Below are 21,665 nucleotides of genomic sequence, written 5' to 3'. Positions count from 1 at the left end.
TTCTGTCATCCTCGCTGATATTTTCACTCATTTTCTCTCCTTTCCCATTTATTCCCTTTCACTATTTTTTATATTCCCCAAATGAATGAGACCATATAATGTTTGTCCTGCTCCAATTGACTTAGTTCACTCAGCATAATACCCTCCAGGTCCATCCACCTTGAAGCAAATGGTGGGTATTTGTGTGTTTCCTGTGGGGGAAATACACAGATAAGATCCTGCCACAGGTACAATCTGAATACCAATGGCTGATCCCATCACCCGTTATCGCCCTGCTGATCTCCATACCTTTTAAAATATCTTCCGTACGTTGGTCCTTGACTCTGTTACACATAATTTCAAATTGAACCCCCTTAAGGTTCAAAGTCCCAGGTAGGAGAATCTGATTAGAATGCCAGGAGTTTAGGTTGTGGGTTCACCATTTAGCTGCAAAGGATAGGGAGAGGAAATTTCTGCCTATTGCACCTTCCACAGTGAACATAAGGATGCTCTTGCTTCCTGAATTTAAGATTCCCTATAAATGAAGGGTGTTTGGGTTTCTGGGCATATAAAACATAAAAACATGCATTCTGTAGTTTAACAGTTTTGCATATTTAGGAATTTTATATAAACAGAATTACACAGTATGTGCCCCTTTTTGGTCTGACCTCTTTCACAGCATCGTTATTTAAAGGTTCATTTATGTTGTTGCACATATCAGTGCTAAGTACTATTCCATCACAAGGACACGCCATAGTTTGTTCATCCATTCACTTATTGATGAGCATTTGTCGGTTCCACCTTTTGGCTACAACCAAGAAAACTACTATGAGCCATCATGAACAGCTTTTTCTTTTTTTAAAAGATTTGATTTACTTATTTGAGAGAGAAAGAGAGATCTAGAGAGAGCACAAATGGGGGGGGTGAGGAAAAGGAGAAGCAGGGACGCCTGGGTGGCTCAGCGGTTCAGTGTCTGCCTTCCAGCCCAGGGCGTGATCCTGGGGTCCCAGAATCGAGTCCCGTATTGGGCTCCCCGCAGGGAGCCTGCTTCTCCCTCTGCCTCCCTCTGTGTGTCTCTCATGAATAATAAAATCTTTAAAAAAAAAAAAAGGGAAGGGAGAAGCAGACTCCCCTCTGAGCCGGGAGCCCAACGCAGGGCTTCATCCTAGGACCCTGGGATTATGACCTCAGCTGAAGGCAGACTCTTAACCGACTGAGCCACCCAGGTGCCCCTCTGAATTTTTTTACTGTGTATGTGTCTTTCTTTTTCAAAAAGAAAAACTATTTCAAAAGAAGAGTATCTTAAAAGCCATCTACAAAAAACCCACAGCAAATATCATTCTCAATGGGGAAACACTGGGAGACTTTCCCCTAAGATCAGGAACATGACAGGGATGTCCACTCTCACCACTGCTACTCAACATAGTACTAGAAGTCCAAGCCTCAGCAATCAGGCAACAAAAAGAAATAAAAATTTTTAAAAAGCTTCTGCACAGCAAAAGAAACAGTCAACAAAACTCAAAGACAACCTACAGGATGGGAGAAGATATTTGCAAATGACGTATCAGATAAAGGGCTAGTTTCCAAGATCTATAAAGAACTTATTAAACTCAACAGCAAAGAAACAAACAATCCACCATGAAATGGGCAAAAGACATGAACAGAAATCTCACAGAGGAAGACGTATACACATGGCCAATGTGTATGCACATGAGGAAATGCTCCGCATCACTTGCCATCAGGGAAATACAAATCAAAACCACAATGAGATCCCACCTCACACCAGTGAGAATGGGGGAAATTAACAAGGCAGGAAACCACAAATGTTGGAGAGGATGAGGAGAAAGGGGAACCCTCCTGCACTGTTGATGGGAATGTGAACTGGTGCAGCCACTCTGGAAAACTGTGTGGAGGTTCCTCAAAGAGTTAAAAATGGATCTGCCCTATGACCCAGCAATTGCACTGCTGGGGATTTACCCCAAAGATACAGATGCAGTGAAACGCCGGGACACCTGCACCCGATGTTTCTAGCAGCAATGTCCACAATAGCCAAACTGGAAAGAGCCTCGGTGTCCATCGAAAGATGATGGATAAAGAAGATGTGGTTTATGTATACAATGGAATATTACTCAGCCATTAGAAACAACAAATACCCACCATTTGCTTCGACGTGGAAGGAACTGGAGGGTATTATGCTGAGTGAAGTAAGTCATTCGGAGAAGGACAGACATTTTATGGTCTCACTCATGCGGGGAATATAAGAAATAGTGAAAGGAGAGGAACTGAGTGGGAAAAATTAGAGAGGGAGACAAACCATGAGAGACTCCTGACTCTGGGAAACAAACACAGGGTTGTGGAAGGGGAGGCGCGTGGGGGGATGGGGTGACTGGGCGATGGGCACTGAGGAGGACACTTGATGGGATGAGCACTGGGTGTTAGACTGTACATTGGCAAATTGAACTCAATTAAAAGAAGAATAATATAATAAAGGTACACGCTATCTTAAATTAAGAGTGATTATCTCAGAAGAGGGTGATTACATTTGATTATCATTTTCTTGTTTGTGGTTTTATGCACTTGACAAATTTTGTAACATGAAAATGTGTTACTTTGACAATCAGAAAGTACTCATAAAACATTCCTGGAAAGGGTAAGAAGGAATTAGCTTTACCTGGAATAGTTGGACAATGACTAAAAGAGGATGAGGAAAAAGAGGGCTCATGTTTTTTGTCATTTATTGATACCTACATACACTCACAGCACACCATTCAAAATACATTTCTGTAAGTAAAAATCAGTCATCAAGAAAGATAAGGAAGCACAACAAAGGAAGCTAAAAGCAAACCATTTTTAAAAAAACCCTTTTTCAAATGGGACAAAGTTCCACCATCTGGCAGCAAGGAGAACTTGCGACCACATGTATCATTATGACAGTATCATTATGACTTTCTAATGCTTTCATCATCAAGAGTCTGGTGACATCACCACAAGCAAAAGATTCAAACATAAGGAGAGTATTTTACAATATCTGATTTTTAAAATACAGATTCAAAAATATAATGATTGGGAAACACCCTAGGACTTCTTCTTTTTACATCACCAAAACTAAAGGTAAGGCTCTTAGGGAGAAACTGTATAAAAGGTGGACAGTTTGGCAAAATCACAGGTAGGGGTCATTCCCAGACCTTGGCCTTAAAAGTATATTGTACAAAATAGGTGACACTTCAACATATTACAGGTCCTTAAGAATAGTATCTTTGAAGGCACGCTCTCAGAAAATAATCTGATAGATGGACTCTTACCCCATACATAGGATAACTCTTTTGTGTTTTTTGTTTTTTTTTTTTTAAGATTTATTTACTTGAAAGAAAGGGAGTGCAAGCGGAAGGAGGAGCAGAAGGAGAGGGAGAGAGAGAATCCCCAAGGAGACTCCCTGCTGAGCTCGGAGCATGACATCAGGCTGGATCCCAGGACCCTGAGATCATGACCTGAGCCGAAACTAAGAGTTGGACACTTAACTGACAGAGCCACCCATGCCCCTGTAATATTTTTAAATTTAAAAGGTGAATTTAAAAATTCCACATTGTTGGAACTAAATTGTAGAACTAATTGTCCAACTAATTGTTGGAACTAAAATTGTGTCAAATTCAAGCCTTCCCAGTCTGGTATTGTCTATAGAACAGTCCAATAGAAATATAATGCAAACCACACTTTAAACATTCTAGAAGCCATATCGAAAAAGGTAAAAAGAAGAAACAGATTAAATTCATTTAAATATTTTATTTAATCCACCATATCCAAAATTTCATTTCAAAATTTCATCAATATACACAATCATTAATGAGATATCTTACGTTATGTTTTCAATAATGAGTCTTCAAACTCCACTGTTTGGACTAGCATTATTTCAAGCACTTACTAGTCACTTGTTGCTAGTGGCGACCATGTTGGAAGGTCAGATCTAAGCATCTTGCTCATTAAATAAGTGTTAAAAAAGTAAGTATCAGAGGCCTTCATTTTACTCCAACACATAACCCAAAAGCAGGACTTGTTCTTGGATGATGCCTACTGAAAAACAATTTATGCTTGTCAATAGAAATCCTTTTTCTTACTTAAGTAAACTCTACCCCCGATGTTGGGCTCAAACTGATGACCCCAAGCTCAAGAGTCACATGCTCCACTAAGCAAGCGAGGCACCCCATAGGCAAAGAGAAACCCTATCTAACACCTTCAGCACAAGCTCAGTGCATTGGCTGGAGCCAAATATTCTATTTTGGAGTGTAATGCCTTTAATTTAGATTTTTATATCATTGTTTACAAGAAAATACCTTTAAGAGAGCTCATGTGTTTTTTTTAGGGTTACTAGTCCTATAGTCTTTGAATAAATTATTAGTCTTAATACCTTTGTGAGGAAAAAATATATAAAAATCAACTTTGAGGGAAGAATATATTCCAGTGCATAAAAACATCATAAGGACCTCATTTTCTTTTCTCAAAAGCATAAGTGAAAAAGAATGAGAGTTTTACTGCATTTCCTTTAGGCATTCAAAGTGGACTTTGATAAAGGAATAGGAATCTTACAGACATTCTGCATCTGATCTAAAAAGTATCAGTCAGCATCCTGACATTTTTGTAGGCACTTCAAACAAAATATGTGGTTTCCCTAAATCTGCCTTCTTCCTAAAGCCAAGCATTCTAGAATTAGAAATCAGACACTTTGGTGGCCAAATTTCTGTAAATTGATTCCCTGATTAATTAGAAGATGGCAAGGAAGTTGTTTCTTACTTTCCAAAAAAAAACCCCTCCTTTTCTCCTCTTTTTTTTTTTCCCTAGGGGAGAATGAATTCTAAATGGAAGATGCTGTTATTAACTTCATTTGCTTTATTGCTGATGTTGATTAAGTATCATTCCCGGTAAATATAAAAGATTGATGAATCATCATCTTTTTTTAAAGAATTTATTTATTGATCCATGAGAGACCCAGAGAGAGAGAGGCAGAGACGCAGGCAGAGGGAGAAGCAGGCTTCCTGGGGGGAGCCCGATGTGGGACTGGACCCAGGACCCCGGGGTCACGCCCTGGGCCGAAGGCAGATGCTCAACCGCTGAGCCCCCCAGGCATCCCTGAATCACTATCTTTAATGAGTGGCAGAGTTGATCTGAAATGCAGAGTTTTGTCCAAAAATTGTTAATATACACTCCCTAAATTAATTGGAGATTGTCTCCTCTTTGAGGAACTATTTAAATTATAAATATATTCTTTTATTTTTCAACATTCAACAAATATTTATTGAGCATCTTTTTGGCGCCAGGTCCTGTGCTAGGTGCTGGGAAAAGAGTAAAACTGCCACCCAAAGTGACTGCTCTTACGCAGCTTTATATTCTAGGTGGAGAAGATGGATAATAAGCAAAGGAATAGATAATATAAGGTCAGGAGCTTTGTATTTTATATAAGAAGCTATGAAGAAAGAAATAAGGCAAGATAAGAACATAGAGAGTGTTGGGCACTATTTTAGGTACATTTTAGCTTAAAGTCATGACAGTGTCCCACCTGATAGGAACAAGACTCTAACCCGCTACAGAAAGAGAGCTGTACCGGGAATCTGTTAAGCTGCTAGAATTCTCTCATAAAAAAATTCCAATTCTCCCCTCCTCCATGCCTTCCTCTTTATTCTCTTTAAGCAAACCAATGTTCCTGACTGCTATTGGCAAATCAGCTATATTGTGGGAGTTGATGTCTTTTGAAATGAACCTGATGGCTTTGGTATCATGTTCTAGATGTTACCTCCCAGGGTGTAAAGGACTCGTTGTCACTTGTAATAATATTATTATAATCTTTTTGAAGATAATGGACTCAGTCAATCAGGAACTAGGAGACCACAGCTCGTTGCAGGCCTGGATTCCAGACCTGCAATGCCATGTCAGAACTGGATGCCATGTATCCAGAACCATAGCATTATGCCTGGCATATAGTAGATACTCAGTAATTATTTGGCTAACAAGTGGGTAAGTGAATGGATTCAAATTCCAGATTTTTTGTTATTCCCATTTGCATGGGCATTTGTTCAAATTCAACACTAAAGTATCTTTTTTCATTTATGTAAAGAATAAAGAACCATCTACAGGAGACAAATCTCTGCTGGTAAGAATCTTTGTTCTGTAAGTAGTCTACAAACTGCACTGAGGGCAAACTGGCTGGAGTCAAGTGAGTTCTAATGGTGATGGCAGTCAAAAGGAGCAGAAAACTGGGCGGAAATCTCTAGAGACAACCATAGACAAATTTCCTGAGTATCAGTTTGGAAATATTTGAGGCACGTGTACATGTACCCGTATATGAGTTTGCATGAACATGTGTATGTGCAGGTCTCCAAATTTTGCTCCCTCAACACACTCACCTGCTTATACCAGACAGATTTTTTCGCATTTGCTATAGTTTAAGTATCTCTGTCTAGATGATATTTTCCTGTAGATTAATAGGCCTTGTAGTCCGCCATATTTTCTACAATGACCATTGTGTAGAACCCAAGAAATTAGTGAAACCAACTCCCCCCCCCAAAAAATAAGCTTTTAAAAAAGTTCTCCACTTGTCACTATCCATTTTTAATGAAGTTAATCATGGACAAATTAGATTTTGAAAAAGCATGAGTATTGAGCAATCCTATATTAAAATATTTTTGGCTAAAAACACCTCTGAAATGTCAAATTGGATGCACTTTCAAAGTTATTATTTAATATTTGATTTTGTAATTATGGATTCACAGGAAGTTGCAAAGACAGTAATGAGGTTACATGTACCCTTCACTCAATTTCCCCCAGTGTTACATCTTACATAATTGTCATGCAATATCAAAATGGGAAATTGATGCTGGGGACAGTATATGTATATAATTATACACCATCTTATGTGTGTAGGTTTGTAGACTGCCACAGCAATCAATACACAAAACTATTCTATTACCACAAAGACCTCATCTGACCTACCAATTACACTCACTCCCAACCTCCTCTCCTCAACCTTTTCTAACCCCTAGTATCACGAACCTATTTTTATCTTTATAATTCTGTCACTTTGGGAATGTTTTATAAATGGAAGTATGTGATCTATTGAAATGAGCTTTTTTTCACCCAGGATAATGCTTTTGAGATCCAGCCACCTTTTTTTTTTTTTTTAATTTTATTTATTTATGATAGTCACAGAGAGAGAGAGAGAGAGAGGCAGAGACACAGGCAGAGGGAGAAGCAGGCTCCATGCACCGGGAGCCCGACGTGGGATTCGATCCCGGGTCTCCAGGATCGCGCCCTGGGCCAAAGGCAGGCGCCAAACCGCTGCGCCACCCAGGGATCCCCCAGCCACCTTTTTATCTCAATAGATCACTCCTTTTTTGTTGCTCTGTAGTATCCCATGAAGGGATGTGCCAAAGTTTGTTTAACCATTACCTACCTATTGGGGGAGTTTTTTAAAAAAAGACTAATTTCCTTATTTGAGAGAGAGCATGAGTGGGAGCAGCAAAGGGAGAGGGAGAAACAATCTCAAGTAGACTCGCTGCTGAGCACAGAGCCTGACACGGAGCTTAATCTCATGGCCCAGAGATCACAACCCAAGACTAAACCAAGAATCAGGCACTTAATTGACTGCTCCAACCAGGTGCCCCTACTGGGGGACATTTTGGATGACAGCTCTTTTCTTACAGCATCTGAAAAATATTGTTCCACTTCCTTTTGGGTCCATAGTTTCTAATAAAAAAAAATCCATTTTCATTCAAATTAATTTTCCCCTATAGGTGAATCATTTCTGTTTTCAAGATTATTTTCATGTTTAGCTTTCTCTTCACCTTTAGCTTTCAGAAATTTGGCTAGTCATGTTACTTTGCATTTTTTAAGATTATCCTGTTTGGGGTTCACTCAGCTTCTTGAATCTGTATGTTGGGGGGCATGTTCAGTCATATTTTTAATACTTTTTCAGCCCCATCCTCTTTCTTTCCTTTTGGGATGTTAGATCTTTTGTTTTGGTCCTACATATCCCTGAGGCTTGTTCTTTTTCCCTCCCCGCTCCCCCCCCCCCCAGTTTTTTTCTGTGGTTCAGGTTGAGTGATTTGTTATTCTATCTTCAAGTTCACTGATTCTTTCCTCCATCCTCTCCATTCTGCTGTTGAGCCTATTTCTTGAGTTTTTATTCCAGTTTTATATTTTAAGTTCTAAAATTTCTATTTGGTTCTTCTTTACATCTTCCATATCTTTTTTTTTTTTTTTTTTTTAAATGACATGAACATGTCATATCATTTTTTTTTAATTTTTATTTATTTATGATAGTCACAGAGAGAGAGAGAGAGAGGCGCAGAGACACAGGCAGAGGGAGAAGCAGGCTCCATGCACCAGGAGCCCGACGTGGGATTCGATCCCGGGTCTCCAGGATCGCGCCCTGGGCCAAAGGCAGGCGCCAAACCGCTGCGCCACCCCGGGATCCCTCATCTTCCATATCTTTAATAAGACTTTCTATTGCTTTGCTGTGACTTCCTATTTTTTCACATTTCAAGTGCTTGCAATTTCTCATTGAAGCACTTTTACAAGCAGCTGCTTCAAATTCCTTGTCAGATAATTATAATTGTGTTATCATGGCATCTATAGATTATCCTTTCTCAATCACATTGAGATCTTCCTGATTTGTGGTATGATAAAGGATTTGTTTTCATTGAAACTTGGACAATTTGGGGTATTACAAAACTCTGGGTCTTATTTAAATCTTTTGTTTTCACAGGCATCCTCTAACATTGCTGCAGCTGGGAAATAGAATGGCACCACCTCATTTCTGTCACTTGAGGGATGAAACTTTTGACTCTTGACTCTGCCTCCCTTGAAACCCAATGAGGAGGGGCTCCTTGTTACTAATGAGCAGGGATGAGAGTTTGGGACCCTCATGTGGTCTTTACTGACACAACCACAGGGGGACTGCTACAACTGCTGAGCAGTGGTGACAGTTGTACCCCCATTAAACTCCTTTAACTCCACACCAGTGAGGGAGGGAGGGGATTTTCATTTATGGTCTGGTGAGGGTAGAAATCTAGGCTCTCTACTTGGCCTTTGCTGGAGAGATGGATATGGGGCCATGGTTTTTCCATAGTATTGGCCTGGAAACAAGTTCTCTGCCTTGGTGGGTGGCCCTTAGCTATCAAGAGCAGCCTTTATTCAGGGCTCTTTTTTTTTTTTTTGTCTGTGCCCATGCGTCTCTGGATTGCTGGCTTCTCTGGCACCCAATCTGGGCTATATGTGCCAGAAAACCTGATCTGCTTTCTTCTAATCTCCTATCAGAGTCTTCTTTTGTTTTATATGTAATCTCCCAGGTTTTTAGCTATACTTAGTGTTGGGAATGGGGAAAATTAGTATCTCTTCCATTTTTCTAGAAGTACTAGTCACTTAAAGTTATTCTTATTTTACAAAATATCCCCAGTTTATGAAAGTGAAATTCCTTCATAGACTTGTTAATTAAATAAATAACTTAAAGGTAAAACAAGATTTTAGGTGGTTCCTATCTTTAAGTGAAAATTAAAGATAAACATCTAGATCCCTACTCTAACCCCTTTAACACATAATTATCTATCACATAGTAATACATGATAAATGAATTAAACAAATCTGTATTTTTGTCTAAATACACATTATTTTTCCTGCTCTGTTAATTAAAAAAATATATCCCCCATTCAAGACCCATACTGTTTCTTGCCTACATAACTTTCCTGAACTAGCTCTTATCCTTCCAGACCCAGTTTACATATTTCATCTCCAAGTACTTTCCCTTAACCCCATATCTAGGTTGGATGCACTGTTTATATGCTCCCCTTGGAGATGTGTTTTTCCCTATTAGTAGTTAACACTCCGTACTGTAATTGTACGTTGACTGCTGTCTTTCTAGCTAGTCGATTGGCTTCCTGAGGGCATCTAAATGTTCATAGTTATAGAACCAGCACCAAATAGTGCCTGCCATATGACAGGGTCACAGAAATTACTTGCTAAATAAGTGGATTACTCTTAACTTGACTTTCTCTTTGTACCCAGGGATCATGAAGCAGAAGAACCTCAGCTCTCAGACTGGTTTAATCCTAAGTAAGAAAAAATATTCTACACACACATAATAATAATAATAATAATAATAATAATAATAATAATAGACTACTCAATTTAAACGAGGAAGATTTTTTTTTCCATCATCAAATTGTACCTATCCTAGAAGCCTCCAGGCCTTAGGAGTTTGTATTTTTAAGGCTTTTATATATAAACCTGATGTCTATTTACCAAGAATCAGGCAATTGAGGGTCATAATAAGAAAACTGTTATCTAGTTTAACATTCCTGGTTTTATTAGGGGAAAGAAAAAAAATCTTTTTAGTAGCAGACTGAAAATGCCATTAATGACTCCTCTTGATTTTGGCATTAACACTCGGGGGAGAGTCTCATTCTTTATAATGGCTATCAAATATTCTATTTTATGGCTATATACCATAATTTATATAGCCAATTCCCCGTTGGTTTTGAATCGTCTGCAATTTGAGAGCTATTATAAGTCATGCTTTGATGAACATTCTCGTACACGTATTTTTGTACCCTTTTATCTGTATGATGAATACTTACTGTAACATCATTAGTTTAAGAGATGTAGACATTTTACATTTTTATTCGGGTTGCTAAGTTGCCTTTTAATAATTATTCCATTAATTTTCTAGTCCACAGTGGATAACTGTAAAAATATTTTGTTTTATAAATTTACATTCTATTCTAGTAGTATTAAACATTTTGGTTTTTTTTTTTATTTTTATTTATGATAGTCACACAGAGAGAGAGAGAGACAGGCAGAGACATAGGCAGAGGGAGAAGCAGGCTCCATGCACCAGGAGCCCGACTTGGGATTCGATCCCAGGTCTCCAGGATAGCCCGTGGGCCAAAGGCAGGCGCCAAACCGCTGCTCCACCCAGGGATCCCCTAAACATTCTGTTATTGGCAAAACTGTTAGTTAAAACATCTCAATTCAATTTGCATTTCTGTAAATATTATTGAATTTGGTCATCTTTTATATATGTGTTCTGTGTTTGTATTTCATATTCTGTGAATTCTTTTTTCATATTTATGTTTTTAAAATAGCCTCAAGTGCATAGAATTAAATAATAATCTTTGCTTCATGACTCACTCTCATCATTGTTATGCAAGATCTGCCCACATTATTCGTGTGCCTTCTTGCTTGCTTACTTTTTTTTCTTATTTTCAATGAAACAAGAACTTCAACATTCAATAACTTTAACATCCAGCTCTGCCTTTTCCAGTAACCCCATTCAGTCTCCTCACCCTCCGCCTTGAACCAACCTGCATCCTGAATCCTGCTTTATCATCCCCTTGCTTTCTCTGTTTTTAATATAAATGTAGGTCTTCTGACTGTATTCTGGAAAAAAATACATTTTTAAATTTTAGTTATTGGTAACTTTCTAAAGATATAATGCTGTGTGTAATCACCAGGGACTTATTCTGATCCTTAATATTAGATTGCTAAGATTCATCCAAATTGCATATTACTGTCATTCATTTTGATGGCTGCACAATAGTTGACTATAGAAATATACCACAGTTTGTTCATCCATTGTCTTATTAGTGGGCACTTGAACTGTTTCTAGGTTTGTGTTATTATGATCATTAAGAAGTAACACTCTTGTAAAAGACCTTTCCAAAGAGTTCAAAGAGTTTAAAATACAAAAAATTATAGATAAAATAGCTGCCCAACATCCACCTCTGACCTCACCTTCAACTACTGTTTCCCTCTCTCCACTCCAAATATGCTGGCTCCTTGTTGTTCTTTGGATACATCAAGCATGCTCTCACATGGGGATCTTTGCACCTGAGGTTTTTCTGCCTGGACCATTCATCCTCCAAACAGCGAAACGGCTCATTCTTTCACTTCCCTCAGGACTCTACTCAAATGTTTTTTATCAGTGAAGCCATCTCTAATCACTCCATACACATCAGCACACCCATTCCCTTTCTCCCGTACCCAGATTTTTTTTCCATTGCTCTCATCAACATTTGACATAATGTATATTTGCTTGCTTATTCATTTATTATCCACCTCTCCCATGAGAATGTGCCTAGAAAAAAAAAAAGCCTAGACATAATAGAGGTTCAGTCTTTGTAAAATAAATAAATACATGAGACCCTTTGTTTAACTGAAATGATAGCACTTCATAACAATGTAATAGTACTGGTAGAAGGCATTGTGCCTTATTATGAAGCATCACTTTGGCTTTTAGTTTAAAATGAAATTACCTCTTCAATATTGAGATATCAGAGAAGAAGTTCATTTTGGTTCTTCTTAAGTAGAAAAAACTATAAGCTTAAAGTACATACAAAAGAATAAATATCTCAGAACAGCTGATAAAAGTGTGAAAAATAAAAAATTTAAGAGGATTTTGTCTTAAATATCCAAACATATTTTAGCATCCTTGTGATCAAATCAACATGGGATAGATCAGAGGAGTAGTAGAGTATGTATCAAAGTTGATATATAACAAAAAATGGTATTTTAAAATCAGTTCTTCTCCTGAGGGATATATTTGTTTGGACAACCAGACCTTGCATTTTTTAATATTCTGAAGTTTGCGTGCTTGCCTGACCTAGTATTTCTAAACCCCTTTCCGCTTTTTAAAAAAGATCTAACTTACATTTATTTTCACTGAAATTATATGGTTCTGTCGCCACTCTTGTAAATCTGAAACTTAACCTGTAGGGCATCTGGGATGCTAAGCTTGTAAAATGTTCTCCTTTGCTTTTATCTTCAGTGTATCTCCTTAATCCTCTTTCAGTCTGATTAATTTATCTTGTTATGATGAGAATTAGGTGTAACCTTGTGGCTGAAGACTTGCCAAGAGTAGAGATGTTCTCAAAATAGTGACATGTCATCTGTAGTCACAGATGGAACATCAGGTCTGAGAATAAAGATCTTGGTACTTAACTGTCAAAAAAAAATCAGTAAGGAAAGGATGGAGTATTTCATAAATTATACAGATACTAGTGGCAGTCTAAGTAGGTGGTGGGGAATGGGACCTTAATCTTATGGCATAAATAAGGATAAATTCCTGATGGAGGGACACCTGGGTGGCTCAGCAGTTGAGCGTCTGCCTCACGCTTAGGGCGTGATCTGGGTTCCGGGATCGAGTCTCACATCGGGCTCCCCGCAGGGAGCCTGCTTCTCCCTCTGTCTCTGCCTCTCTCTGTCTATGTCTCTCATGAATTAAAAAAATCTTGATGGATTATAGACTTAATTGTAAAAAGTAAAGTGATAAAATTTTTTGTTAGAAAATCAGTATGACGACATGTAAAGTCTAGGTAGGAAGGAAATCTTCTGAATTAATGCTTGAAATCTACTATTTAAAAAGATATATTTCACTATATAAAATTTTTTTACTTTTATTTGGTTTAAAACAAAAATTTAATAGACAAAAAATCTGGGAAAAATGATTTGTAATACGGGTAATAGAGTAATTATCTAAATATAAGGAATTTTTATGAACTGAGAAAAAATAAGTAATTCAACGGAAAAATATGAAACTTGGGGTGTCTGGGTGGCTCAGTCAGTTAAACATGTGACTCTTGATTTCAGCTCAGGTCATGATCTCAGCATTGTGAGATGAAGCCCAACACGGATCTGTGCTGAGAGTGGAGCCTGCTTGAGATTCCTCCCCTCTTCCTACCTGCCCCCACCTCTGCTCATGCTCTCTCTAAAATATATGTATGTATGTGTATATATATATATATATATATATATATATAAACTTACATTAGAGCAGATTAGAGATCACCCGTAAGTATATGAAAAGATACTCAAATTCACAGAAATGTAAAGTAGTGTAATAATGAGCTATTACTTATACCCATCAAACTGAAATCTTTTTAAAGTAATAACCTAATAGTAATGGGTAAATGCTGGTAGGACAGTGAAATATTGCAGCCTAGCCTTTAAAAAAGTAAGTGGATAATTCTTTTTGTGTGTGTGGATAATTCTTTTTTTTTAAAGATTTATTTATTTGAGAGAGTGTGAGTGAGTGGGGGTCAGGGGAGAAGCAGATGGAAAGAATCTTCAAGCAGACACCCCGGAGCACACAGCCCCAAGGGGGCTCAATCTCATGAACCATCACATCACAACCTGAGCTGAAACCAAGAGTAGGGCACTTAACCGACTGAGCCACCCAGGAGCTCCAGGTAACAACTATTAAAAATGAACATGTGTATACAGCAATCCTCCTCCTGGGTCCAGCCAGTAAAAGTAACAGCAACAACACCTAAAGACGTAAGATCAAGGTCTGTTGCATCATTTTTCATAATGACAGAAATCACAGAAGTAAAATGAAAATCTATTCATAAGGAAATGGCTAAATAACTGTCCATAGCTTGGAATATTGTGCGGCTTTTACACAGAGTGAATAAGAACTAGCCCCGATAGCCCGGAAGGATTTCCACAAACTTGTGCTGAGTAGAAAGGCAAGGTGTAGAAAAGGATGCATTATCTCATTATAAAATAAACCAGATTTTTTAAAAAAGATTTTATTTATTTATTCATGAGAGACCCAGAGAGAGGCAGAGACACAGGCAGAGGGAGAAGCAGGCCCCATGCAGGGAGCCCCACGTGGACTCGATCCCAGGACCCCTGGGCCGAAGGCAGGTGCTAAACAGCTGAGCCCCCCCAGGCTGCCCTAAAATAAACAAGATTTTAAAAGCTGGGATATACGCATGTATTTCAGCATATGTGCATATCGCACACATATTATGGCTAGAATTCTACCAATACGGCAGGAAGAAAAGGTCACGAACTGGCCGCTGACCCTACGATCTGACCATGAAGGAGGGAGGCGGGAAACTCGCCAAGGGGCAGGAGTGCAGATGAGCTACAGCCCCGGGAAATTCTCTGCTGCCACCGTGATCTACCCTCTCAGGGTATATTTAATCTCTAGGACATCACTTCTGCTTCTTATACTTTTTATACTTGTGTTCGGTTTCCTGAAATTAGATACACATCAGTATAACCTTGACTTACAGGAAGAGTCCCCACCCTGTCTCTCCAGAACTACTTTTTGAACAAATTATACCTCCCATGTCAAAGGGACACGATCACACCTCATGATCATGATCACGGTCTCATCTCATCAAATCTTAGAAATAGCTTCTAGCGCTGAAGTCACTTCTAATTCATCTTAGCACCTACTCTCTCTCTATTAAGAATGTGCCTGTCTTAGGCCATGTATAGAATTTCCCTCCTTCATTATCACGCTTCTTTCTACCTTACCCCTGGGATACTCTATAGACTATGACACTTCAGCACCCTCATCTGTGCCTTCCTTCTGCAAATTTCCATTGTTAACAATATACTTTGTCCGTAGGTCACTTTGTATCCTGCTGAGGACCATCCGCTCAGGTCTCATGAAGCATTTTCTAAGCTCCTCAGTTACGGAATCTATCCGGGTATGAGGGAAACAACTCAACTGAGATGAAGTAACTTTAGTGAAGGGATGGTTGGCAGAGATTTGAACAAGGTTAAGAGACCCAGCAAATGATATGGAGGCATCCAGAAGCTTGCAACAGCAAGAAGCTGTGACCATCGTCCGCCTAAAGGGACGAGGGGAGAGACAGTGTTCCTGGAGACCAGGGATTTCTGGAACCAGGAAAGGGCTGGCCAGCAGAAGCGGTGGTTGTATGTGGACACAGCCAGTGTCGAGATCTCAACAAAGCTGGGAGAGAAGAAAACAGGCAGCCTCTTTTCCTGCCCCCAACCTTTATGTTGGTGGAACCCACTGCAAGTCGGAGGGCAGGGAACTTGGGGTGATCAGTCTGCTTCCAGGGCAGGCCAGGTAGAGGCGGGCTGAGGGTGGAGAGTGGAATGGTAAACGGAGAATAACTGATACAATCCATCCTTTTTGCAACTAAGCATCATTTCTCAAATTTGATTTAGATGGAGAAGCTCATGTTCCCCAAACAGGGGAAATAAAAAGTCACATCAATCAGGGGGTATCATCAAGAGGATGGTGATCCAGCCATATTCCCAACCTAAACTGTAATACTTGTGTTGTCTAGCACCCTTCTACAAGGTGGTGAAGGGGGCAAATAATTAAAACAGCAAATCACAGCTGCCGTCCCACTCCTGTAGCTGTACAGGTGGTTGGCAATAAAAGGAGGTAGCTAATAATCATCGCCCTATAGTCTCTTTATCCTCTGCAAACCCCTTTGAAGGCCAGAGTTTCCATCTGATAGGGTGACTCAAAGCTCCAGTCCTGAAGACTCTGATTCCCTTGGTGGTCTGACCTTAGGAAGTTGCCACAATTTCTCACTGATCATTATTACTGGAAATGAGAGGAGCAGGGGCAACCCCGAGTCTCCTGCACTGGATATGAAGCCCTCCTCACCGTCACTGTATCTTCCTGGCGCAGGAGACCAGTCATACCAGTCCGCACGGCAATGCCGTTTCCTGCCTGTTGGCCCAGCAGCATGGGGAGCCACAGTGTGACCTGCTATCAGGTTAGCAGGACCAGGACTTGTTTACTAGAGGAAAGACTCCTCCCGGGGGGAACTGAGAGCACTAAACGTGATGAACCCAAGGGCACAACGATGGCAAGTGAACATTCCATAAGTGAATCATTAGACATACCTGTGAGCAGGAACATCCCAACATCCACCTTGTTCTATGAACTGCGCATTTTAGCTTTGGAAGAAACGGTGTGTCGCGTTGCTCCCTGATTCACAGCGTCAAGGGCGTACGACTACAGAACCGTTTCTCCACCTTCTCAGGGAATTCATCTCACAACTGACACTGAAATGGAGACTTTTCCTGGCTATTCCACTTTCCACCAGGTCAGCTGCCTCCAGACAGCGCGGCACACGGTCGGGCCAGAGAACTTCATGGCAGCAGGTCAACTGCTGCACCACGTTCACCATGAAATGAGTACCTTGGAAGGAGGCAATGTTACGTGCGACTCAATGGCAGTTAATAAGATATTCTGGGGGAAAAATATTCTGCAAGTCAACAAAGCTGACAGATTTGTAGGCAGGAAAAGCAAATTTCTACCCAGAACATAAAACATTCCCCGGAGGGAAGAGTTTTGTCCTTTCTTCACAGTCTAATGTATCAACCCACCATCATTTGGTTGGCTGGTCCCCGTGGGAGACGGTGTCACCCGTGGGCTCTGACGGCCTCTGTAGTTGGCAAGTTGGGTGCTCAGCACCGGCTAGAGCTCAGTTTTAGCAAGGGGATGTCCACATCACTGGGCCCACGTGTAAACCCCACTGGACCCCAAGTAGCTGGGCCACCTTACACGGAGACAGTGAGGCAGCCACAGTGGAGACTGGGCAAGGCCTGTCTGCCTCAGGGGACGGACCAGCTCGTCCGCCTGCTGGCCCAGCACCTCCCGCACACAGTGCCCTCGGCTGCAGCCGCCCCCACACTTGCAACAGGAATCTCTGACTCCTACGGGTCTCCTGCTCTCTCCTCTTCTCTCATCAAACAACTTTTAAGCGTAAGTTTCTGACTGCCTTGTGCTTTCAGAAGTTCTTTTTGTTCTACCAGCGAATCTTTGATCTAATGAAGAAAGAGGGATAATCTTCAAATGTTTTTGTCTTCTCAAATCGATACCGATTTGCATCTGTGATGTGCCTATGTCACTGTGATGAGGGCACATCTGGCCAGTATTTAGGTGGAGTTTGAGATTTGATGGAGTCAAAAAGAAGTGTGTAATTATCAACTACAAGAAAGGTTTAAAAATAAATGTACAACAAATAAATGTGGAAGTTTTAAAAAAAAGTCCCTAAAGAATTTTTTTATTATTATTAATGTAGTATTAAGGGTTGCCGAATCTTGTCTGGGTCTGGATTTGTAAATAAAACCTGTAATCACCAAAAGCCAAATGGCTTCTTATTTTGTATTCAATTCCTTCCAAACTGAAGGTGTTAATTTGGTTTAACAGTTTATTGCTCTGCCTCCGGCTGAACTGTTATTATTACTTTTGTTTGCTTGCTTTGTTTTTTATTTGTTTATTATCACTAACACTGCCGCCTCTGCATTATTTTGTTATTATTAGGAGCAAACCTAATACTAGCCTCCTGTTTTGGACTAATCTTACTCCCTTCCAGGTCGCACTGCTGGGCTTGTAGAGCAGCAGGAAGGGTGAGAAGAAGGCAGTGTAGGTCTCCCAGGAGAAGAGGGAGGAGGACACGTGCAGGCAGTGGTGCTGCTCTAGGCAATAATGACAGTCAGAGCTCAAGGGAACAACATCCCTGGGCTCAAAAGGCAGTCTCGGTGGACCGACCGAAGCCCAGACTGGGAAGGCCAGCTGGTTGGCCTTGGATCTGGACTCTGCCCTTTGTTAGCCGTGTCACTGACTCGACCAATCTGCACTCGCATCTCCTCATAAGAAACACAGGGCTATGGTGGTGCTCAGACTGTAGGCCACTGCGAGGGTTAAATGAACGCTGCAAAGCATTTCCTCACCGTGCCTGGCACAGGGTGAGCACCTTATCCTTAGCGATTATCACTTGGCCCACGACTTCTGCTGTCGTGATAAAGTGGTACCTGCCTAATTTGTTTCTTTTTGTTCAACAGAAAACGTCCTGATGTAAAAACAACAACTGACTGGTTTGCACCGATCATATGGGAAGGAACTTACAATAGACAAGTCCTAGAGAACTACTACAAGAGGCTGAACATCACCATAGGCTTGGCTGTGTTTGCTATGGGAAAGTAGGTGCTACTGACATTCATCCTTTTATATTTTGGAAAAACATAGATGAGCGCCCAAGAACTCGACATCGAAAGAGTTCCTCATAATTAATCCTAATCATGATTTCCGGCGGATTGCATAATCACGTGTATCGGTTATTTTCTCTAGCCACGGCCAAGTCCTTTACACGACTTAGGCCCCTCTTTATTACTATCCACTTAGATCTCTTTTCCTTTCTTCTCAACCAACTTTATGGCTCTTCTCAGGCCCCCAGGCTTACTACCTCCTTTTTCACTAACCAACACAGTTAAGCCTCTAGACCCAACTTCTCTGCTCCTGCCTATTGGTAGTTCTTTAGCAACAAAAACGTGTTAGACAGCATGCTTAAATGACGTGTGTTCTCCTGATGGGTTTTAGCAAAATAAGTGTTTTGTTTTCCGTGTTTCACAGGTTTGTAGATCAGTACCTGCAACAGTTCATCCACTCTGCTAATAAACACTTCATGAAAGGCTACAGTGTTATCTTTTACATCTTGATGGATGACTTCTCCAAACTACCTCCCATAAAGTTAGGCCCCCTGCGAACACTTAAACTATGTATTATATTCAAACAACATACGTGGAAGGACTTAAATTACATATACATGAGGAACTTCAATGTATACATCCTAGAACACATCCAGTATGAAGTTGACTTTCTCTTCAGTATGTCTGTAAACCAGATCTTCAAGAATGACTTTGGGGTGGAAAACCTGGGCAAGTCTGTAGCCCAACTCCACGCATGGTGGTATTTTGGACATGCCAAAAATTTCCCTTATGAGAGAAGATCTAAATCAGCAGCTTTCATCCCTCCTGGAGAGGGAGATTTCTATTACCATAGTGCAATTTTTGGTGGCACACCCGGTGAGGTTTTAGCCTTCACTGAAGAATATATAAAAGGAATTCAAAACGACACCAGAAGAGGACTTCAGAGCACATATGAATGTTACCTAAACAAATATTTGTTTATCAATAAACCCACTAAGTTGTTATCACCAGAATACAATTGGGATCTAAATTTTAGAACTCCCCCACAAATTAAACGTGTGAAGATAGCATGGCAGTCAACAAGTATTTGATGCTTATATTATTAGATTTATGGATTAATAAGTGAATCATCACAATAATTCCTCAAATATAAAACTTATTAAATGTTTCTGTGTTCTAGAAACTTACAAAAATGTGCAATCTTCCAAATAAATTGTTTTTCTCCTTGCAATTTTAAACCATCTAAATCTACCTAAAGTGGATTAAGAATAAATGAATATTGATTTAATGTTAATGTACCAGTGTTGTTATTATCTATATATTATAAATAATGTAGAAATACTTTTAGAGGCATAAAATGAAGAAACACACCCAGATTCTAGTTCGTAAAATAAAGATGGATAGATGGACAGATAGATGATAGATAGATACACATACACATAAATACACAGTGTCAAAGGGATATATGCAAGGGAAAAAATAAATATTCATCAACTCACTCATAAAATACTCTTTTCAAGTGTTGGGAGATATACACTGCTTGTATTTCATCTCGATTAGTATTTAATCTATTATCTGATTGAACTTCACTAAACTAGAGACATTCTACCAAAAACATCGTACCTCTATTGCTACAAAGACATTGGATTCATTCTTTTTTTTTTTTTTTTCGAGGCGGGGAGGAGCAGAGGGAGAGGGAAATCCTGGCAATAATTACAGACGACCATAAGAGGACTCTAAAAGGAAAGCCGACTGGCTAGGGACCTTAGGACTTAAGGAACAACACGTCAGAGAGTTCCCTGGGATTTCTCTTATCTCCCATATATCCCAGACTAGGCACTGGAGAGGCACACAGCTCCACAGAACCACCAAAAGGCAAAGGCAAAAAAAAAGGAAAGCTCTAGGAAAAGCTAGCTAGAAAAGGGCCCAGGAAAGAGGCAGCTCATCAGAGGCCTGGCCTGCTCTGCCTACACCAGCAGCACCTCCACGGAGAGAGAGAGGTAGAGAATCCCACCCAGAAGCTCCAAGAGGCCCAGTGTCCCCTGGGCCTCCACTCAGCAGTAAAGGAAGACCCATTCTAGCATCTCTTGGGACTTTACCCAAGAGGACTACCACCAGAGGCAGAAGGAGGCCCAGGTACATGCTTTTCTCCATCAGGAGCACTGGCAGGGATGAGCACCAGTTGACTTAGAGAGATGGCCCTGGAAAACACCCTGTCCCACATGCCCAGCATCCTGCACCCACCACCTAGAGGCACTGGGGAACCAGGAGAGCCCATTGCACTCCCTCAGACAATAGCAGCAGCGATTAGGTAGGCACAGGGTGGCCCAGAGAACAGGCTCAGGGAAACACCCACTGTCCCACAGACTGGCATCTCCCCCCCACACACTCCCTCTCAGGACCTGCTTGGCAAAGTGCACCCCGGCCCCGCAGGCAGCATCAGTACAATCAAGCAGGAGCCCTGATGGTACCAGCTGAATGAAACGGACCAGAACAGCACTAGACAAGCTCTGAACCTTACATTATCACTGGAACCACAGCCCAGCAAGGAAAGCCAGGGACTATGCACTAAACATAAACAGGGTGACTACCTGCTGAGATAAAAAACTTAAGTAGGATACAAAGTCTCAAAACTTAATATTCAAAATTTCCAGGATACAATAAAAAAATAATTCATACAAAGACAAGAAAAGTCACAAACCAAACAAGAAAAGGCAATCAACTGATGTTAAAATAGAGATAAATCAGATGCTAGAATTATCTGACAAAAATTAGAACAGCCATCATAAAAAATGCTTCAGTAGGCACCTGGTTGACTCAGTTGGTGGAGCCTGTGACTCTTGATCTCAGGGTTGTAAGTTTAAGTCCCACACTGGGTGTAGAATTTGCTTTAAAAAAAAAAGTTTCAACAAGCAACTCCAAATTCTCTC

General features: G+C 40.3%; 1 protein-coding gene across 4 annotated transcripts; it reads left to right on the top strand.

Annotated features, from left to right (window-relative positions):
• The first annotated feature begins 2,947 nt into the window (after positions 1 to 2,947).
• On the top strand, positions 2,948 to 20,029 carry LOC144322781 (glycosyltransferase 6 domain-containing protein 1-like). Of its 4 annotated transcripts, XM_077913140.1 has the most exons (7): positions 2,948 to 3,090; positions 3,331 to 3,542; positions 4,813 to 4,892; positions 6,083 to 6,118; positions 10,027 to 10,074; positions 18,592 to 18,729; positions 19,160 to 20,029. In XM_077913140.1, exons 3-7 carry the CDS (start codon positions 4,819 to 4,821, stop codon positions 19,824 to 19,826), a joined length of 963 nt encoding a protein of 320 aa, XP_077769266.1. In that variant the 5' UTR covers positions 2,948 to 3,090; positions 3,331 to 3,542; positions 4,813 to 4,818; the 3' UTR covers positions 19,827 to 20,029. The 4 variants fall into 4 exon arrangements, with proteins under 4 accessions (XP_077769266.1, XP_077769265.1, XP_077769267.1 ...); XM_077913139.1 differs by lacking the exon at positions 3,331 to 3,542; XM_077913141.1 differs by lacking the exon at positions 6,083 to 6,118.
• The last annotated feature ends 1,636 nt before the right edge of the window (positions 20,030 to 21,665 follow it).

The sequence above is a fragment of the Canis aureus genome, chromosome 10 (assembly GCF_053574225.1).
Source record: "Canis aureus isolate CA01 chromosome 10, VMU_Caureus_v.1.0, whole genome shotgun sequence".
NCBI lineage: Eukaryota > Metazoa > Chordata > Mammalia > Carnivora > Canidae > Canis > Canis aureus.
Note: the sequence above shows the minus strand (reverse complement) of the source record. Positions and strands in the feature narration are given on the sequence as shown.